The following is a 20,365-nucleotide window of genomic DNA, read 5'->3' as shown; positions in this document are numbered from 1 at the left end:
AAAAGCCTCGTCCTGGGAAACCAGAGAGGTCCACAGACAATCCCCACTCTGACACTTACAGTGCAGTATAGTAGTGCTAGGTTCATTTTTAAAAATCGAAAGTGGAAATTAAATGTATCTGCTTCTCTTGGCTGCAGAAGAGCTCCCCTAGCTGGGTACCTGTCAGGCTGCTGCAGCTAGTTCAGGGATGCTGGACTGTGCTACCAAGCATCCCTTAGCCCAAAATCAGGCTGCAGTGCTGGTTTTGGCTTCATCTGAACACCTCCCCAGCTCACGCTCTGTGCCTGGCTCTTACATCAGGCAGCGGAGAGCAGCAGCATGCCTAATTTCACAGTGCACTTTACCAGTTCTCAGTTAGGAGTAACTGGAGGAATTTGGGAGAGAGGAACATGCCTCCCCCCTTCCAACTCCGCATGGCCCTCAATCTCAGCCGCCAACTCCCCTCAGTCTGAAGGGGCGCTGAGGGCTCTCGTACCTTCCTGCTGCCCCTGGTCTTTTGCAGAGAGCTGTTTGGTGGTATGATTCACGTGGTGACCACTTGATTATATTAACTAAAGCCGGGAGCTGTACACCTGCCTTCTCTCAAATCAGCCCACAAACTCCGAGGTCTGGACTTGTTCCAGTTTAACTAGCAGAAGGAGTACACAGACTAAGGCAGTTGTGAGCCCCAGTTTTCCTGCCTCATTTCCTCATCTTTCTTGCAGGTACTGAAGGGTCACCTCAGAGAGCTGAATTACCACCTTCTGCGTGTGGCTTTGCCTCTGAAGCCCCTTCCACCCAGCTGCTCACCAGCCCCTCGGTCAGAAGTCTGACTTTCCACTGTCTTCATATCCTCCAAATTTCCACCGAGCCTCTCAAAACTCCTGCGATACTTTTGACCTTTTGCAGGCCCTCAGTCTCTGTTCCGCTTTGGGGGAAATTCCACTGCAAAAAATCCCTTCTACACTGGCTGCTTCGCCTGGACCAACTTCTCCATCCTGCTGGTCTCAACATGTCCCTTCTGAAATATGAGCTACTAAGACTGGTCTCACATCTGAAACCTGTGGTATTGCACATGCTGAAACATCTGATGACAAAGCAACTTCAAAAATAAAAATATTGTCCTAGTTTGTCGGCTTCTTGAAGCTTTTCAAGCTGCCATTAACCACGGACTTCCTTTTGGCTGAAGCCTGTGAGTGACAACATGTGCAAGCAGAGTGCTCATTAACAGCCAGGATGTCTGAGGGCGGTGCTCCCTGTGCAAAGCACATTTAATTTTATCAGCTAATCAAGCTATTTTTAATCACAAAGCACTCTTTGAAAATGACAAGAGCACGCGAGAGCCCAAAGATGGCTAGATAGAGAGGCAACTACTTCTATTTTGAAACCTCTGCTGAGAAGATAAAAATGATTCTGAGGCTGAAACTCAGCGTTCCAGCATTTACTGTCTCTCTTGTCGGCAGAAGTGCTGTGGGAGACGGAAGAGCAAAAATTAAGTTTGAGAGATAATACACAGGAAGCCAATGTTATGTTAGATTAAAAACAGACAGTACTTTCAGTGACAAGCTTGGAAACTAGAAAGGAAATACTGCTGTACTAAACTATGCAGAACATGTTATGCCTATATTCTTTTTTTCCCTTGCTTTATAAAATAACACAAAGCACAGAATTATCACCAAGAAAAGGCAGGAGCTAGATGGCAAACGGGCAGGCTGCTTCGCAGATCAATGGAGAAGAACCTGGCTGCCTCTCTCGAGTACTGGACTGTCCTGCTCTCGGAAGGAGATACAGAAGATCATCTGCGTATGTAAATTGTGTCTTTATAGCTCATAGAAAAAGCCCAAGTGGGACAAAATCATCCTTCTTATCTGTGCTGAAGAGAGAACAAATTAATACAGAACTGAAATGCGAGAAAAGCGAAAGCTGATCTCTTCCCAGCTGTATTCGGACCAGCAATCCACTCCCCAGCGCTCAGACTGGGTATTTCACACGACCCCCCAGGAAGGCTGGAGCTCGGGGATTTCAAGCCTAGCTCAGGCACCTGCTGGGTGGCTTTGCTGGAATCTCCCAACACCAAAAAAGCCCTAACCCAAAACAACCAAAGTAAACACTTAGAGGCTAATCTTCTTTCAGCAGAGGAACCAATCTGAAGGCGCAGAACAAAACATTTACTGTGATTCTTTTTTTATTTGATAATCTTTTAAGAACTGCCTGGGTTTTTATCTCAGTTAAAACGTAGCCTGTGGTAAAGTTATTTGCATCTTTCACTTTTTCCAGAACAGTCGCCACAGAAGTTTGTAGCTCCGTTGTCTGAAAAACAACGCAGCATAACCCATGTATAGTTTTATTTTTATGATTTTTCCTTTGTCTGGCAGACCATCTTACTCTGTGAGAAGTTTCATTCTTTTCAAGACAGCCTTGCTTTACTTAGGCAGTTTTAAGACGATTTTAGTTTCTAGACAAGTACATATCATAGAAATCAATACAAAATTAGTTTAAGGTAACATGTATTGCACTGTGGCTCCTCTGTCAGCCATGGTGCTGATGCTACTGCCAACTCAGTATTTTATTTTGTCTTAGGGAAAGGGGAAACACCAGCAGCTCAGAACCATCCATTCTTATCTGCACTCTTCAGGATCCCATTCTTGATAAATCCTCCTAAATTACTATTTTGCAAGATGCCACAGAAGTCAACTACACTGGAGATACCTCTTCAAAATACTAGATCTGCATGTTGTGTGGATAAGTGAAGGTTTTTTGGCAAGCTTGTGACCTGGTTTTGGCAGGTGTGTCCTCCTTCAGTTGCTTGAGGGTCTGGGTGAAATCCTGGCCTTTAACAGGGTCAGAGCTGAAACTCAGGCTGGCGTATCTCACTGTTGAAAAAGCCCAAAGCCATGACAAATATGTATGCTGGGGCAGAATTTCCTTTCCAATGCCATCATTTCTACATTCTTCTGCTCAGGAGCCTACAAGTCTTGTTTGGCACCACCTCCTCACTTGGCAGCCCATAAACTGCAGGGAGCCCGGTCTTTAACACCTACTTAACAGAGGTCAAGTACAGTGTCGGCAGGCAGACTGCTGGCTCGCCACCTGGATAGAAGAGAAACGTGCTTTCTCTCTCGCATTGCTTTGCACTCCTCATATTTTGCCCAATAAACGTGAAATGACATTATTCTTTAGTAGCTAGACATTGAGACTATGTGCAGCAGCTGCAGACTCTGTATCTATACATCTATACTCTAGAAGAAGCGTTTTTAGAACCTATGTAATTAGTGGGTCATTTCTGTGCCCTGTATGGGGTAGAGTACAGGTAGGTACCCTGTATCATCGACTTGGGTTGTGTCATGTGCCTTAACCACAGGAGCATAGGTACCACACAGACTATTCTGGGAGTCAAAGGTCCCACGCTGAGGGTGAGAATTGTGTTATCCTTGCTGAATTTCACTCCGTGCACCATACTTCAATATTAAAAGTGTTTTACAGAGGATGGCATCCTAGCCTAGAGGTTAGGACAGGCACCAGCCCCTGCTACACAGACAGCAGGACAGGGACATCGCTTTCCTGCCAGGAGGATGCCTTAACCAGGAACACGGGATCGTGGTCCATCTCTTTCTGTGAGCATCTTCCAAGGTCAGGCAGGGGCTGGGATGGAGATTTTGAGGCTGTACGTTTGAATTTAAACACCTGAAGTCAACTTCTTGTTGACTCCCCATTCCACAAGAGATTTATTTAAGCTAATCGTAGATGTCTAAAAAAACTACAAGTCTAAGTGAGAGCTGGTAACGTTATGCTCCTGCTGTAGTTAATAAGGAGAAGGTTTATCAGAAGGCTATCAGACACCCAAGACAGGCTGGATGTCCCTCTGTGGGTGCCCATTTCTTCCTACCCCCTGCAAAGGGTGACCAGCTCAGACAGACGTGAAACTTTTAGATGCATAAACTGGGGCAATGAGCCGTGACCGAGATGTCTGTATCCCGCCAGCTCCCACATGGAGACAAAAGCGTGGCTGAGACATCCCGCAGCTCCCTACAGCGCCAAACCGCAGCGTTTCGGAAACCCACTGCAGATTTTAATAGCCATCACACAGCCCGAAAATACACTTGCACCTCTTTTCGTCACGGTAGCGTGTTCCTCCTCTGGAAACCCAGCAGGTAACAGGACCAATCTCTCCTCCTCAGGTCGGTCCCAGCTGCTCGCTACCTGTCCGTGCGCGCTTTCCCGGGCGGAGGTGACTCCCGAGGTGCCGAGCCCGCCCCTCCGGTCCTGCCCTGTCCGGGGGAGGGAGGGACGGCGGGAGGGAGGCCGGGCGAGGGGCGGCCCGGAGCCCCCGCGCAGCGGCAGCCCGCAGCCCGCCGGCGGCGGCTCCTGAGGCAGCGGCGGGGCAGGTGCGGGTGCTGGAGGAGGAGGAAGAGGAGGAGGAGGAGAAGGAGGAGGCGGCGAAGGCGGGCGGCCCTGAGCCTGGCCGGCGTGCCCGTGGGCGTGCTCCCCGGCGGGGAGGGCCGCCCGTAGCCCACACCCCCCGCCGCCGCCACCGCTGCCGCTAACTTTGCCTCTTGGCGACGAGCCGGCGTCCGGCAAGCCCAGAGTTTCGGCGGAGCCCCGGCGGTGCCGAGCTGTTCCCCCCCCCCCCCCCCCAACCCCACCGCGATGAAGGGCCGGCGGTGGCGGTGGCGGGGGGAGCACCGCCGTTTCGTCGCCGCCCTGGTGCTGTACACGCTGCTGCTGCTCCTGCTGGTGCCCTACGCGCTGGACTACGGGGCCCGGCGGGAGCGGGCGGACGAGGAGCCGCTGCTGCGGCGCTGCCCCAGCCTGGAGGAGGCGCTGAGCGAGTGGGGCTGGGAGCAGCGGCAGCCGCCGCTGGACGAGGAAGAGGAGGAGGAGGAGGAGAGCGGCGCGGCGGGGAACGGCAGCGCGGCGGCGGGGAAGCGGCACATCTACCTGCACGCTACCTGGCGGACGGGCTCCTCCTTCCTCGGGGAGCTCTTCAACCAGCACCCCGACGTCTTCTACCTCTACGAGCCCATGTGGCACCTGTGGCAGGCCCTCTACCCCGGGGACGCGCTGAGCCTGCAGGGCGCCCTCCGCGACATGCTCCGCGCCCTCTTCCGATGCGACTTCTCCGTCCTCCGCCTCTACGCCGCCCCGCCCGGCCCCCGCGACCCGCTGGCCCCCTCCCCGCCCGCCGCCGCCGCCGCCAACCTGACCACAGCCAGTATTTTCGGCTGGCGAACCAACAAGGTGATCTGCTCGCCTCCCCTCTGCCCCGCCGCCCCGCGGCCCCGCCGGGAGATCGGCCTGGTGGACGGCGCCGCCTGCGAGGAGACGTGCCCGCCGCGGGCGTTGCGGGAGCTGGAGGCCGAGTGCCGCAAGTACCCGGTGGTGGTGATCAAGGACGTGCGGCTGCTGGAGCTGGGGGCCCTGCTGCCGCTGCTGCGGGAGCCCGGCCTCAACCTGCGGGTGGTGCAGCTCTTCCGCGACCCCCGCGCCGTCCACAACTCCCGCCTGAAGGCCAGGCAGGCGCTGCTGAGGGAGAGCATCCAGGTGCTGCGCAGCCGCCACCGCGCCGAGCCGCGGGGGCCGCCCCGCCACCAGCAGCAGCAGCTCCTGCTGCCCCCCGGGCTGCTGGGGGGCGGGCGGGGACCGCCGCCCCAGCACCGCGCCGAGTTCTTCCTCGGCGGCGCCCTGGAGGTGATCTGCCAGGCCTGGCTGCGGGACCTGCTCCTGGCCCGCCGCGCCCCGGCCTGGCTCCGCCGCCGCTACACGCAGCTGCGCTACGAGGACCTGGTGCGGGAACCCCGCGCCCAACTGCGCCGCCTGCTGCGCTTCGCGGGGCTACCGGTACCCCCGGCCCTGGAGGCCTTCGTCCTCAACATGACCCGCGGCGCCGCCTACTCCTCCGACCGGCCCTTCCTCATCTCCGCCCGCGACGCGCGGGAGGCCGTCCACGCGTGGCGGGAGCGCCTCAGCCGCCAGCAGGTGCGGCAGGTGGAGGCGGCCTGCGGCGAGGCCATGAGCCTCCTCGCCTACCCCCTCAGCGCCGGCGACGCCCGGTAGCGAGCCCGCCGCCGGGCGGAGGGCCGGACCGGCGGAGGCGTCCGGAGGCGTCGTGGGGGGCCCGGGAGCGCGCTTTGGGAGGGGGCCCGGCTCTGCCGTGGCGGCCTAGCCCCGGCGGGAGGGCGGAGGGAGAACGTGAGCACGGGCGGCGTGGCGGCGGCCGGCCTTTGGCTTCGCGGGCCGGGCCCTCCCGCGGAGGGCAGCGCTGCGGGGTCCGGACCCCCTGCTTCCCGCCTTTGGCCTCGGCGGGGGTTGTGCTTCTTCTGGCGACTGCCACCACCCCTTGGGAGGGCCAGAGGGACGCTCTGCTTAAGAGAAAGGTCTAGGTCAGAGGTGTCCTCTGGGCACGGCGTCCATCTCGAAGCTCTTTACATGTGAAGCCGCCACCACGTGCAAAGCACGGGTGTTCCTCGGAAAAAAAAACAAAACCGCATCGAAACAATTAAGACTCTTGGCAAGGATCTAGAGGGCTTGAAAGGTGTTGCTGTGAGAGCGTCGCCTTTCCTGAGCACAAAAGCACACTGGGCTCCGCCCTGTCGCCACCGAAACGCGGACAGGGGGCTTCTGTGAAGTTCGCTGCAGAGGTGGGTGGAGGCCTGGATAGGCAGGAGGGGGACCGGGCCCTCCTGCCCCCAGCCAGCAGCTCTGCGGGGATGGGCTCTGTCTGTACTGGCTGCTGATGCGCCGGGGATGGGGGGACCGGCCGAGGGAAGGGGAACCGTGTCCAGCTTGGTCCATCGTTTGAAGCAGCGGGCTAAGCGGTCACGCGGAGGGGGTAAGCGTTCGCCTGCTTACATCTTTCAAAGATGTTTGTGGCAGAAACCTAGGCTTTTCTAAAGAAATCTGTAATTCTTTTTAAAATGGGATTTTATTTTTATTTTTTTTAATATATTGATATAGTTAGGTGGTGATACTCATGTGAGAGACAGGTGACTAACATGTTTCTTGGGGACCTGTGTAGGGGCCAGGGGCCACTCTAACTGGAAGGCGAACACTCGATGTTTCCATTTTGTTTTCTCAGCCAGATGAGAGAGTCCCTTTGCTTCCCTGGCTTCCGGGCTGACACATTGTGCTCAGGGTCCTCCTGGTCACATCCCTTCCGAACAATAACATCCTCTCAGCTGGCAACTCCTGGACAAAAGCAAATGCTTCCTAATGAAGCTAAGACAAGTTAATTGCAAAGTTCACAAATGAAAACTTGTATTTAAAAAATGAAAAAGAAGAAGTCTTGTTTTGGATTTTAAACCAACCCTTTTCTGTAGATATCCTGCAACTTGCATGAGAAGGGTGTGCATGTGTGTTTGTATCTGCAATTTTTTTTTATTTCTTCCCTATTTGGGGATAGGAGGTTCAATTGTAATTTAGGGATGTAGTATTGTAACTTCTTAGGGACTGCTTTTGAGTCAGTTACAGTCTGGCAGAATTTAAATGGCCCCACAAGAGTGTACAGGGTTATAGGGATGTTTACATGCAGTCCTCAAACACAAACTGAGAACATAAACTTCAAATTGAGGATAGTCCAGGATCAGGAAGAAAGCAATATTTATATAAAGTGCTGGAAATAAAGGCGGTTGAAAGAAATTACGTTATCTTGGAGGAAATGTTTGAATCACATTGTAAGTTTTTGTGTTCTGAATATTGTGCTGTAAAACATGTCAGTGAGTTAGGATGAACCTTCGTTTACTTTAGCTCTTTTTCTTCCTTGACCCTCCCACCTGAGAATGCATTGGCACAAGAAGCAGATTTCTTTCGTGATCTGACAGGAAAATGTAGTCATAAAAATGTTTTTGAGTAAATCTATCCATTTCACGGTAGCATGCTCCACACAATTTTGCGTCCTTTGGTTTCTGCTTGAAGTCAAAATTACAGGGGCTCATTTTGTGCTGGAACAACCTTTCATATTATCTGAGGGATGTTTCTGTATTCTCTCACAGGCCCTGTGAGAGCAAAAATTGTCTCTGGGTATTCTAGTGGTGTCTAATAACGGTGTTTGTATAGATGGACAATACCTGTATTAACGCTCTGGTAACCTGTGTTGCATAAGCTATTCTGGAAAGCTTTTCTGGGAGTACATCCAGCCTGGCTTGTACTGGTAGGTTTGGGAAGAAAATAAGATTTTCTTGCATGCCAGAAGACGATACGGTACTTATTTTCTAATGTCGGATGGGAGACTAAAATCCAGTATATCTTGTTGATTTGTTTTTAGGAAGCTGCATTCACAAATTTGTGTGGTGCAACTGATAAGCTTTATCGCATCTTGCTGTTTCAGGTGGTAAATTTCTTTCATAAGAAGTTTTTAGAAATTTACACTTAGTTTCACTTACACCAGTTCATCAGGATGAAGAAGGAAGTATTGCCGTCTAGCTTAACTTGATGCTTATAGCTGGGAAGAAATCCACTAATTGCAAATTGTTTAGTATTTTCTGAAGTGGTTTTTGTGTTTCACGTAGATGCATTTTCTGTATTAAGACTTGTTTCTCTCCATGGAAGTTGTTCACTGACAGAGTTGCCCTTTATTAGTGATTAATTCAATTTTTTTTTTTTCTCACCCCAAGCTGTTCTTGTAGGTTTAATACTGTGAAACGGGCTCTGTTGGGCAAAGTGTACAAAACATAGCAAGTGCAATTCATGGTTTGCATTCGGGGCACCTGAGCTCTTTAGAAGACTCTTTAAAACAGTCCGCAGGGAATATCCAAAGCTAAAAACGGAGTAAGTGGCCCAGAGTGGGATCTTAGAGCAGGATGTGCAAAAGCATCTAAGACTGGATGACGCTTGCTTAATGACTGATGTTGTGACATGCGCACTTCAGTCACTAGAAGGCTTTCTAAAATTCCCCTGCCTAAGGAGGACAACTAAAGCTCACCAACAAATGCATCCCATTTTTCTCTTCAAGGTATTTTGGTGGCGTTGGAAAGCATCGTTCAGGATGCTTACAGCATACTTTTGTTGGGCCTTGCAACCCATACCTTGAAGAACAACAAAAAAAAAAGTACTGTCAAATGTCAGTGTTGGTACTTACCTGAAAAGACAGAAACAGGTTAGGGCAATCAGCATGGAGTTTCACTGGCAGAGGTCGTTGGAAGTAAGCTGAACTTGCTGAAAGCGGGACACCCGTGGTTAAACTGCAGTTTGAGAGCAGCTGGATACTGATGGCTCAGTCACCAGCTTTTTTACTGTTACTGGGCTCAACTGAGGCTTTGAAGCAAAGTCCCCGTTCTACTAAAAGGTGTAGAAATCCACACCATAACTACATCTTTTGCAGCAGAGGATGGCATGATAAGCAAGGGAACAATAAACACCTTTTATAGCCAAGCTGAGCTTGGCAGGCTTGGAATCCGAGAGCAGGACTGAGCCACAGAGTTCTAGCGGTTCCCACTGAGATTTGGGAAAAATACCTACATTGGCTACATTGCATAGAATGAATTAATGGTTTTAATTTATTAGAAAGTCACAGTGGGAAATGGCAACAAAACTGACACATGCTCACAAGACTTATTTCTATCATCTGTTTTTACTTAACTTTTGGTCATCATGTGTTTGCCTTAAGGGAGGTAGAAACTTGAGTACTGTAATTGTACATAAAAGGCTGTTTTACTTCCACTCCGGAATTGTTAATTGCTCTCTTACAACATTGTATCTGTATTTAAATTGTTGCTTTTGGTGAGACAACTGTAGCAACGTACTTGTGAGAAATGTTTAAAGCCTGGGGTCAAGAAATTCTTAGCCCCTGCATTACTTGCACTCCCTGGAACGTTACTGACTGAGTCCTTGTAGATACCCACGGTCTGTACTCACATACTTCAGACGCAATAGAAATAGTTTAGTGTCTCTCTCAGTTGCAGCAGCCTCTGAGAAGTGTTAAACGGTCATGAAATTACTTATTTAACAACTTCGGTATTGCACGGGTCGTTTTAGTTCCCCCCTACCCCACCCCATCAGTCTATGCATCAAGAAAAGTTCAGAGTTTCTCAACATTAAGTTCTCAATATCACCACTTGTGGTGAGCCTGAAGATAAAAAAAAACCTGCAGAATTTCTGGGCTTATTATGGTACTGCAATTAAACATCATTTTCGTGAAGAACTGTGCTCCTGAAAGACTGAGCACCAACAAGCCTGACGGCACGTTCTGTTCCTGTCTTGAACACACAGAGTTGCCGCTGAGACTCTCTGATGGTATCTGGAGTACAGGGATGATAAGAATGGTGCATGTCATTTCTCAGAATCGCCCTGTGATCCACGCAGCACTGGGAGTCTCTTAGATGTTATTTTGCCATTCCTATTTAACTTGACATGACACCTACCACCACGGAGAAGGATATGGGAAAAACCCGGTTGTCAAAGCGAATCTTGTACTGGTAGAAGTTCTCAACACCTCCCTGGCTATGTGTGTGTGAGTGAGGGGCTGGGGTCCAGATTGTCCTCTTGACTGCAGTTTAAGGAGATGAATGTTAAATCCAAACTCATTGAGGTGGCGAGTTTCAGTGACTGAGGGACCTGTTGCTGGTTGCTGAGGCGTACCGCTGACAGTCTTGGTTCTGGACAACAGGCTGGAACAGATGAACATTTTAGTACTTAGTCTGTCTGGGCATTGAGTACCAGGAAATTCTTACTTCCAGCGTTAAGCTCTGCTACTGACCTGCGGCACCTGCAGCGCCATTTCTTGGTGCTCGTAAATGGGAATCGGGTCTTTTCCCAGCACTTCCAAATTTGTTGCCCTGTTTCTAATTATCCAACTTTGCCAAACTTCGACTGTGCATAGGCCAAAATGTTTCATCTTGGGCTTAAGGTTCAAGTTTCTGGGGAACTTCCGTCAACACAGTGCCTATTCTTTTGAACCCAGCAGTAGGATGTGGTGGTCTTTTGCCTGTGTTCAAATACTCTCAAAGATGTTTCTTTGAAGTAGTTTGTCACTTCAGTGCTTTGGGACAGGAACTCCAGTCTGAGTAGAGGAAATGACCTCTGTGTGGAGGATGCCCCCTGTGTCTGCCATCCATTTCTGATTTGGCCAAATATGTTTGTTAAAAACAGATAGCATGTGGTCAGTTTTGGTATGCGTGTGTATGTCTTTATCTTATACCAAATAAAATTGCATTGGTTTTATCTTCAGTGAACATGCTCAAAACACTTTCTTTCCCATAGAAAAGCTCAGTGTGGTCTAAGATATATGGCAGTGGCAATCAAAGCCACGTAACGACATCTGGGGCTGAGAGGGAGGACTCTGCCGTTCCCGTGCTTCCACTGATGCCTTCTCCTCTAGTCCCTGTTACCCTCTTGCTGGTAGTCCTAAGGAAGACTCCCAAATCTAGCTTTCCAGTGCTTAACAATGGAAAGGAGTATGGGTGAGAGGGAGAAGACGTTGATGATGGATGGGGTAAACGTGAGGGGGCAGGGGAAAGGAATTGCCCTTGAGTTATAGAGCACGCAATTTGTTAGGCAAAGGGCTTGGGTGTGAGAGGGATGCGGGACTGGGATTCAGTGAGGAGGAGCAGCTGGAAGCTGTGAGTGGTTTAGTTGGAAAAGGCAGGTAGGAGCATGTGGGAGGGAAGGAAGGGAGAAGGAGACAGCAAGCTGGGAGGAGGAGTAGGGACCAAAGGCTGGGTTGCAGTGAGGCACTGGGAGGAGATGGAGGGGGAGAGCTTGGGGGGATGGAGAACAGGGTGAGGCTGAATCCGAATTGTAGAGGGAAAACTGGCAGCTCTTCTAGGTCAGGTCTTCCCGCCTCTCTGTGCAAATGGCTGTGCAGGCAACTGGCAGTGGACCAGCCCCTCTGGTGGAGTGCTGGTCCACACAGCAACGGCAACTTGCCTTCCACTATCCCTCCTGCAAACCAGACTCCTCTCTTCCCCTCTGTATAAGGAATTTATTAACTACCCCACCGCTCTCCTAGCAGCATCGGAGTGCGAGGCATGGGAAGAAGTGCTCTCCCGCAAAGCTGAAGTTGTAAAGATTAAGCTTGTAAAAATAGTTTTCCCTCGCCTCCCGATACTGTCAGGCTCAGCTTGTGAATACAAGGGGTGACGTGAGAGCTGTCCCATCCAGCTGCCTTTGCCCAAGCAAGGTGCATTTGGGAGTGCCTTTGTGGTCCCTTCTGCAGTGGGCATTGCCACTGGGGTCATACTGAGAGGTCCATGTCCTTGGTTCAAGCGGCAGACGTTTGCACACTGGATTTAAAAGTGACTCACTAGCGTATCACTGACATCTATTGTTTTTCAAGATGAGCTTTTTGAAAAATGCCAGGAAACCTCCTGTATGCACAGACAGTTACAGAGGCGTTCAATGTCTGCGCTGCAAAGTCAAGCACTGAAGGAAAGCTGCTGCCTCCCCTTTCATGCTCCTTGACAGTCATCTGTCACAGCTGGTTGGGTTTTCTCATCTTGGCCGACACTCAAGGTTAGATCCATCTGGGGCAGGAACGGCTTACGCAATGCATCTGGCACCGTGAACGTTGCCTGGGCTGTGGCAGAAGTCAGAAAGCGCGCGGCAATCTGGTAGGAGACTGAAGGAGGGGAAAAGATGGGGGCAGTGTCTCATGGTTGAGGTATTCAAAAGCTCTCGGAGGAACTGGACTCAGTCCCTGGCGCCAGACTATCTGTAAGATGTTAGACAAATAAGTTAGCTTTTCTGAAGAGGCCAAGTCCATATCGGGCTGCCAGAAGCTGAGTGACACGTTTGGTATGCTGGAGTTGGCTGTGCAGAACTGCTGTAGCAGCAGTCAGCGTGCGAGTTTGTCTGGTCGGGGAGCATCAGTGGCTTCCGGGGTGACTCTGAACCCCTGAGCGAGCTAGTTGTGAAAAGGGCAAAGGTATGGTGGCATTAACATGTTCTTTCTCCTAGTCACCCGAGTCCCAAAGGGATGAAGTCACTTTTTAAATGGATACAGAGAAATGTCAAGCGAAATAGCAGCCCTCTGTCTTGGAGAAGACTGAGCTGTGTGGTTTATTTAGCCTCAAAGTCAAGGTTAAAAGAGGACAGCGGTGCACAGCAGCATGAGCAGCAGTGTGGGAGAGAGGTAATCAAGCTATAGACAATACTGGCATAAGAACAGATTTTTGTACATCAGCAATGAATCACTTCAGTCTGGAAGTTGGAAGAAGTTTGGCTTGGTTTTTTTTTAAACCATGAGAACAGCGTGGCAGGAAGGGAGGGAAAGAAGACAACTCACTTTAAAAGACAACTCCATTAACTTAGAAATAGAAAGGAACTGATACGGTAGACAACCATGTCATGGCAAGATATGAAGCTGTGTGGTCCAGGAGCCCTATGATCTGTGGAAAGTTCTGTACAAAGTGCTGAAGCTTCCTGAGAAATCAGCTCTAATGTACAAAAAAGATCTGAGCCCTGGTTTAAAGATGCTTTGTACATTTTGTTTGTGCACTGTGAAAAGGAGGCAATGCTGACCTTCACGGAAATGGACAATAGTTTGTTCTGGAGTACGCTGCAATAGGTTAATGTCTCATAACATTTCCTAGGAGGAAATCTGGTATTTTTGTCTTTGCCAGGTTTTGAATAATCATAGAATCATAGAATCACATGGTTGGATGGGACCTATAAGATCATCTAGTCCAACCGTCTTCCCACTACCATTGCTGCCACAGCTACTAAACCATATCCTGTAGCTCCTCATCAAGCCGCCTCTTGAACACTGCCAGGGACGGCGACTCCACCACCTCCCTGGGCAGGCCATTCCAGTGCCTGACCACTCTTTGGGAGAAAAAGGTATAAAGTATATTAGAGCTCTACAGTAAATTAAGAGAACAAATCCCACATCGTTAACTCAGAAATTTTTGCCCTTTTTTTTTTGAGAAGAGAGGCGCTGAGGGGAAAGGAAAGGCAGGACGTGTTTGTGTAAGCAAAAGCCCTGCGGTGGTTCACTTGCCGTGGGCAGAAATCCCAGCTGTGTGGGCAAGCGTAGGGTGTGGGGCCACACAGCCCCAGCAGGACCCTAGCTGTGGAGGAGCTGTCTTTAATGCTTTGCCATAGATCTGTGAGGTGATTATCGCCTTGTTTGTTTGTGCCCACGCATGAAACAGGAGGAGTTTCAGGTATGCTCTGGTTAGCATGTAAAGTGCAGCAAAAAATGTAAGTGCACTTGTTAAAATACTGTGCAAGGGCTGCAGGAGATCAGCCCGAGTACAGCAAGGGCCTCGCTGATGGAAGTTTTGGAAACCGTTCCTTGGCTTTTCACAGTCATTTCAGCTGCTGCTTGAGAAGGGATGACTTGGGTGAATCGTCTCCCCCTCCCTCCCATTTGTTTTTCTAAAACTAATTTAAGAACAATTAGTGATACCTAACTTTATCTCAAACTGATTTAAAGATGATAGAATGGGACATTTTTCACCTCTTAAAATCGTTAAGACTGCCTACCCTCCAGCAGTCACGTGCTCCGTTATGTCAGTGCTTCCGCTGCTAACGTCTGTTTGAATCACTGATTCAGTTTAAGCCTGGTGCTTCTCTTACTGGCTGCAGAACACACCCTGCTGCCCTTTCTTTGTGCTAACTTGGTCTTACCCCAAGCATGTGATGATTATATGATTCTTTTTTATACACAAAACCAACAGAAGCCCTAACCAGCTTTCAAGTCTGCTAGTTTCCATTTCAGGCCTCAATTTAACAACTCTTGCTTTGATAAAGCGCTTTGGTTTGTTCATCCTTTCATATTGAGCAACTTCCACACGCCAGCTGACTCAGCCTCAGAACTGCTCCCGTATCTGCCTTAATGCCACCAGATCAGATCACCAGATAAGTATTTTTGTTATTTATATAATCTCAGGGTTTTTTTTTTTTCCATGAAGAGGTGCTTTTGTGTACCTGAAACTTGGTCTTAGCTATTCACAAAAGTTTTATGTGATGAAGCCTTGAGCTGCTTCTTTCTGATCAAGTGAGTGACTGCTGGTTATACTCTGCAGCAAACAAGGAGTCACTGTAGCATTAATTTCATTTTGCACCTTAAATTGTAAACTGGAAACCATATAGAATCACAGAATGGTTTGGGTTGGAAGGGACCTTTAAAGGTCATCTAGTCCAACCCCCCTGCAAGGAGCAGGGACATCTCCAACCAGATCAGAGCCTCATCCAACCTGGCCTTGAATGTTTCCAGGGATGGGGCATCCACCACCTCTCTGGGCAACCTGTTCCAGTGTTCCACCACCCTCACTGTAAAAAATTTCTTCCTAATACCTAATCTAAATCTACCTCCCTCTATTTTAAAACCATTACTCCTTGTCCTGTGAAAACAGGCCCTACTGAACAGTCTTTCCCTGTCTTTCCTGTAGGCCCCCTTGAGGTACTGGAAGGACCTATTCCTATTGGACCTATCTTCCTATTGAGTCTCATTAATTCTTAGTAAAATATTTGTGTTAGTTGGCTTCTCTAAGAACTTACGATTACATTCAGATTGGAGGTAACCAACCAATATTTTTTTAAACCTGTGTTCCTTAATGGGAAAAGAGTTAAACTCTTGCCAAGTGCTAAAGGTTATGTGTAGCTGCCTTGATGCTTCGGCACAGGAAAATGGCCGTCCTGCTTCTTTCAGGTTAACACGTTACTTGTAAACTGGTAGCACTAGCCTTGAAGGAACCAGCTAGTAAGCGGTTTTAAGACTGAATAAATTCAGCTTATTTCCAAGCTGAGTTTCAGGTTGGTTGGAGCTGTGGAAGTGTGTCTGGTCTTGCCTGTAGCTACAGCTCCAGGAATTCCTGCCAGGAGGAACTCCAGCTCCGAGATGCTGAGCTCCCCAGGGCTGCCCCTGGAGCGCTCCTCAGCAGGTGGAGGCAGAGAGTGAAACCCCTTTACTGGCTACAGAGCGGGTGGATGATGCCCTATCCTCATGGCAAAAATCCCACCCTTCTGAAGAGTTAGGCTATGCCTTTAATAAAATTTATTTTTTAAATCTGTACTATTGCATGGGAGAGGAAGGTCCAAGGATAAATGGGAGAGAAGTCTCTCGTGATCTGTTGCAAAACAGCTAGAATAATTTTGAGGTTGACATTTAATTAATACAACTTTTTCATCTTCTAACGATGCTTTGATCTGGGGAATGCAGAAGCAGTATAGGGCCCTACAGAGCAATTCCCAAGACTTATTTATGAATGTCTGCAGGGCTTCATCACTGCTCTACCCATGAAATGTTCATTCCAATATTGAGTGGTTTTAAACCTGTCAAGGTAAAAACTATCTAGGGAAGGCGATAGTTATTCCTTAAACTAAACCATCTGTAGTACCAGAAGCATCTAACTGCAAGCAGTAATTTGAATATCTGTAACAGCATAAGTGCAATTAATACAGAGCAAAGTTTACATCCTTTGGACAGTCAGGTTTTGGATTAACTGCCAAAAGCTAAAATTAGGTTGATTATTGTAACCAAGGGCTTTCACACATGCATAATATTATTCTCCAAACGAAGAGTGAACTTGTACAGGAAAAAAAATGCACACTTGTCTTTACAAAGTTTCTTGGATAAAGGCCCAGGATGGAGCAGCTTCCTTTTTAGAAGCTTTTTTTTTTTTTCTTCTCCCCTACTGTTCCCTCTGCACCACACAGCTATGGCATCTTTGTTGAAGCATGCAGCTTTTAGTAACCTGAGGGTAGTTTTATTTACACTTGATGGTATGCCCTTCTCCTTCCTTTTAAAATACCAGTAGCCAGGGTAAATCATGTTTTGTCCTGTTTATTTTTGCAGTAATGTTTTACCAATGCTCAAACCTGAGGAGACTTTCTCCCATGGTCCATTAGATAAAACCTGGGCTCCCTGCTCGATGCTAGAAACCGCTCAATGCTGCTGCTTCTTTGGGGTCTAAACCCAAATTTGTACTGTTGGTTGAAAAGCCCAGCCCACAGATACATACAGTTGAAATCCCACTTTTCGGATAACCCAGCTGGCACTTAGTTTCTCAAAGTATTGGGTAGCGAGGGACCTGGATCTCCTTGGTCACATGCAGCCCCGTGGTGGCTGGCTGGGCTGCTGCCTGGGCAGAGGCTGCCTCTGGCACAGCTGGAAAGCTTTCCCTCACACCAAGCTCAACTCCTGTTTGCTGTTTTAAAACCCACCATCGCCACACAAGACAAACTCACCTCGGGCCAGAAACAAAGTTTGGTACAGGATGACTAGCATACAGTGAGAGGTGGGGTGTGACCAAGCACGGAGAAGAGCTTTTTCCTCTTTTTAGGAAAAAGAATAAAAGCACTGCCAGAAAGACAAGGTTGGAGTTTCTGGAGAAAGACAGGCACATTTCAGTACTGCAGTGGTATTGAAAATTTCACGCCATAAACCAGATTTCTGACTATAGCTGGGGCACGTGTTTCATTACTCATCCTTTCCAGAATAAAGTGTGTTTTCAAGATAGCTGTAGTTTTACCTCAGGTTATGATTCCCTTTTTCAGATTGTGTGTAATCCATTAGTATTTAAATACTATTTCTTATTCCATAACAAGAGAGCAGACTTGGTCTTGTTTAAGATTTTTAATAGACATGGATTTGATAATTTGAGTTCATTGATCAGATGGCTCAGAAGATGTAGTGTATGTAGATAGTCACATTTCCAAGCATTACACTACACAAGACTGAATGTAATTCTTCAAAACAAAACAAAACAAAACAGATCCTAACTTCAAAACCACCCGTGACTTATGTTACTTCAAGGGTTTTGCAGAAATCACTTTGTCTTGGAGTGTGCATTAGTTTAGCAGGAATAGTTTTTACTTTGTGAACCTACTCTTAGGGAAAAAAAGGAGACAAATGGATTAACAAAATTCAGTTGCTTTGAGAATATTGAACTCTGACATACCATAGGTGTGTTAATCTTGGAACAGAAGCTATGTTAGATTGATAAACACTTCCACATCCTTTGCTGATTGCATTTAAGAATACGCAGAAGGGCTGGGGGAAAGAAAGACAAGGTGCAGAACATCTATAGCTCTTTTAACACAGTTTAATTCTGATCACCATCTCCTGTCATTGTTTACACTTCTCCCTTATTTGATCTAGTTCAAATATTCAGCTGATGGTAGCATACTGAAAATTTACTGAGTACTGTTAAAAAGCTTATTTTTCTAAGGAAGCTCCTACATGTCTGAGGAAAACACATTGCACTAGCAAAAGAAGAATGGTTTATTTGGATTGAACAACAACAAAAGTTGAAAACAAGTAGCATTAAAAGCATCAATTCTTGGGCCTCCCGAACAAAGAGGCTCTGTAGTTGTAGGCAGGAAATAGTTATAACTTTCTTAGATCTCAGTTTTCCAAGATTCTGCTTGAAGAAGGGTTCCTTTCTCATTAAATAACAGTTCTGAACTTCATAACTTACCTGATTACCAGCTTTCATGCCTTCCCATAGATGCTAAAACCTACTTCTTACTGTAGAAGCTGATACGCTTTTCCCTTTCAGGCTCACTGCAGAGCTTCCCCTCTTGACCACAGGATGAACTTCAGTGCCGGGGGCAGTTTGCTCTCGCTGAAAGCAGAAAGAGGTACTGGCACTGCCTTGTCAGCAAGCACACGCATTGTGTGTACGGTACAATAGTGAACTGGCAAAGTCACACTCTCAAATGTAGGGCACCCACCCACTTCAGCCAAACTTTCCGTCTGGAAAGGATCAAGAACTACTCCTTCCTAAAACAAGTCCCAGTCTCTTTGAAACCTCATTGTTGGCCAGAATGGACAAGTACGGTCAAAATGCAGCAGCTCTTAACAACTGGAGACACTGCTTCCAACCATTTGTAAGGAAAGAAAACAACAAGAATAGTGTAAGATGAGTTGAGTTTCACCTCCTTTGACTGGAACTGTAATATTTCATGCTCAGATTGGCTGACTCTGGATCACACTGCCATCAAAAAATAAAGAAGTGACTCACTGCATGCAAAGTACAGCAAAGCCCTCAGATTGCATCACTGGGAAGAGAAAGATCATCCCTACTCTAAGCAGCTCACCTTGCCAGTGATTTCACAAGCTACCGAGAAGTGCCCATTTCTTCAGTGTTCTTATGGAAAAACTGCAAGGTGTGAGAGAAATATTTATCCCAAGGTGTGAGCTCCTGTTTTCGTTAAGCTGAAAAATAATCCCAATGCTAGCTGGTAACTACAGTAGCAAACTCATCAATTTGTACGTAACTACTGGTTTTGGTGTAAAATGCATGACAATACAAGAGGAATAAGACTGTCCACTAGTGTTTTGCCCTGCCATTAGCATTCTGCCTAAGGCTCCACCTCACATCCTCGCTGAAGCCAGGCAAAGCCACCCGTGCATCGCTCCTCTGGACAGTACTAGACTTATATTTAGTCATCTCCCAACTCCTCAGCTTTTTGGGGAGTGCCTAAGGCAGAGGCCAGGTTTGGATTGTGTTGAATGCCTGTCTGTGCAGCTGTTCTGGTCGGAAACGCTGGCTTTTGAACCTGTTGATACACTTTCGAATGCGCAGCCTGTGACAGCAAGTTTCACTGTTTGCTTAGGGTAACAACATTGCCTCTGGTTTTGATTTGCTGCTTCATGTCAGCAGGTACCCTCCTTTGTTTTAGCAACAGGTGAATCATTCCCTGTTTTCCTTTGCCATACTATTTTTAATTTTACAAATACGAGATCTTCCTTTGCCATCTCTTCTACCCAACTGAAACAACCCAAGCATTCACTCATCACATGAAATTTGCACTGTACTTCTGGTTACCTTTTTGCCCTGCTCTGTGCCTTTTCAGATTTATATCCTTTCAAAGATGACCAAAGCTACATGGGATGCTGATAGCAGGGATACATGGGGGATTTATTGAGCAACAAGTTTTTTATTTTGACTTCAGATGCCAACATTGCCTTTTAAATAATTCCTGCTGTCTTCTGAACACTAACCAGGGTGACTTCAAGGTCTTTCTTATGAAGAAACATCTATTTTGTAGACCATTGCACTTGTACAGCTGCAGGTACTTTTCATTAAGTGCTACCCCAAATTTTACAGTTATCATTGGGTTCCATAATCCTGGATAACTGAGTATCCCACATGTTTTTCCCTTTCCTACTCACTCCCTTCTCCAGATCCAGCAGCACAAGCCTCTGGATGATGTTGCTAGCAACTTCTCTCCATTGTGAAAATGGGTGAAAACATAAGAAACAGAACCAAGAGTAAATGGTAACATACTAATCCTGATAGTTGCTGTAAAAGATGAATCTGAGACAGCATGAGATAAGACTTTTTGCTAACGGACTTTTCAAATATCTTCTTATAAACAAACTATGATCGTGTCTGCACGATCATTCACTCTTTCTAAGAACAGACTTAGAAGTTATAACCCCTCTCTATCACAGCCATATTGACATAAACCTACATTTTATCACTGCATATAATAACATTTA

At 47.7% G+C, this 20,365-nt stretch overlaps 1 protein-coding gene and 1 long non-coding RNA gene across 2 annotated transcripts; both read left to right on the top strand.

Moving 5' to 3' along the window:
- Positions 1 to 4,503: 4,503 nt before the first annotated feature.
- CHST7 (carbohydrate sulfotransferase 7) lies at positions 4,504 to 6,065 on the top strand. Its single transcript, XM_086768847.1, has one exon. It carries the CDS (start codon positions 4,627 to 4,629, stop codon positions 6,031 to 6,033), a length of 1,407 nt encoding a protein of 468 aa, XP_086624973.1. The 5' UTR covers positions 4,504 to 4,626; the 3' UTR covers positions 6,034 to 6,065.
- A 2-nt stretch (positions 6,066 to 6,067) lies between these two features.
- Positions 6,068 to 11,139, top strand: LOC147602302 (uncharacterized). The gene is made up of 2 exons (XR_015261279.1): positions 6,068 to 6,617; positions 7,055 to 11,139. It is a non-coding gene; the product is annotated as an uncharacterized LOC147602302 (long non-coding RNA).
- Positions 11,140 to 20,365: the final 9,226 nt, after the last annotated feature.

The sequence above is a fragment of the Chlamydotis macqueenii genome, chromosome 1 (assembly GCF_036417535.1).
Source record: "Chlamydotis macqueenii isolate bChlMac1 chromosome 1, bChlMac1.mat, whole genome shotgun sequence".
Lineage (NCBI taxonomy): Eukaryota > Metazoa > Chordata > Aves > Otidiformes > Otididae > Chlamydotis > Chlamydotis macqueenii.
Note: the sequence above shows the minus strand (reverse complement) of the source record. Positions and strands in the feature narration are given on the sequence as shown.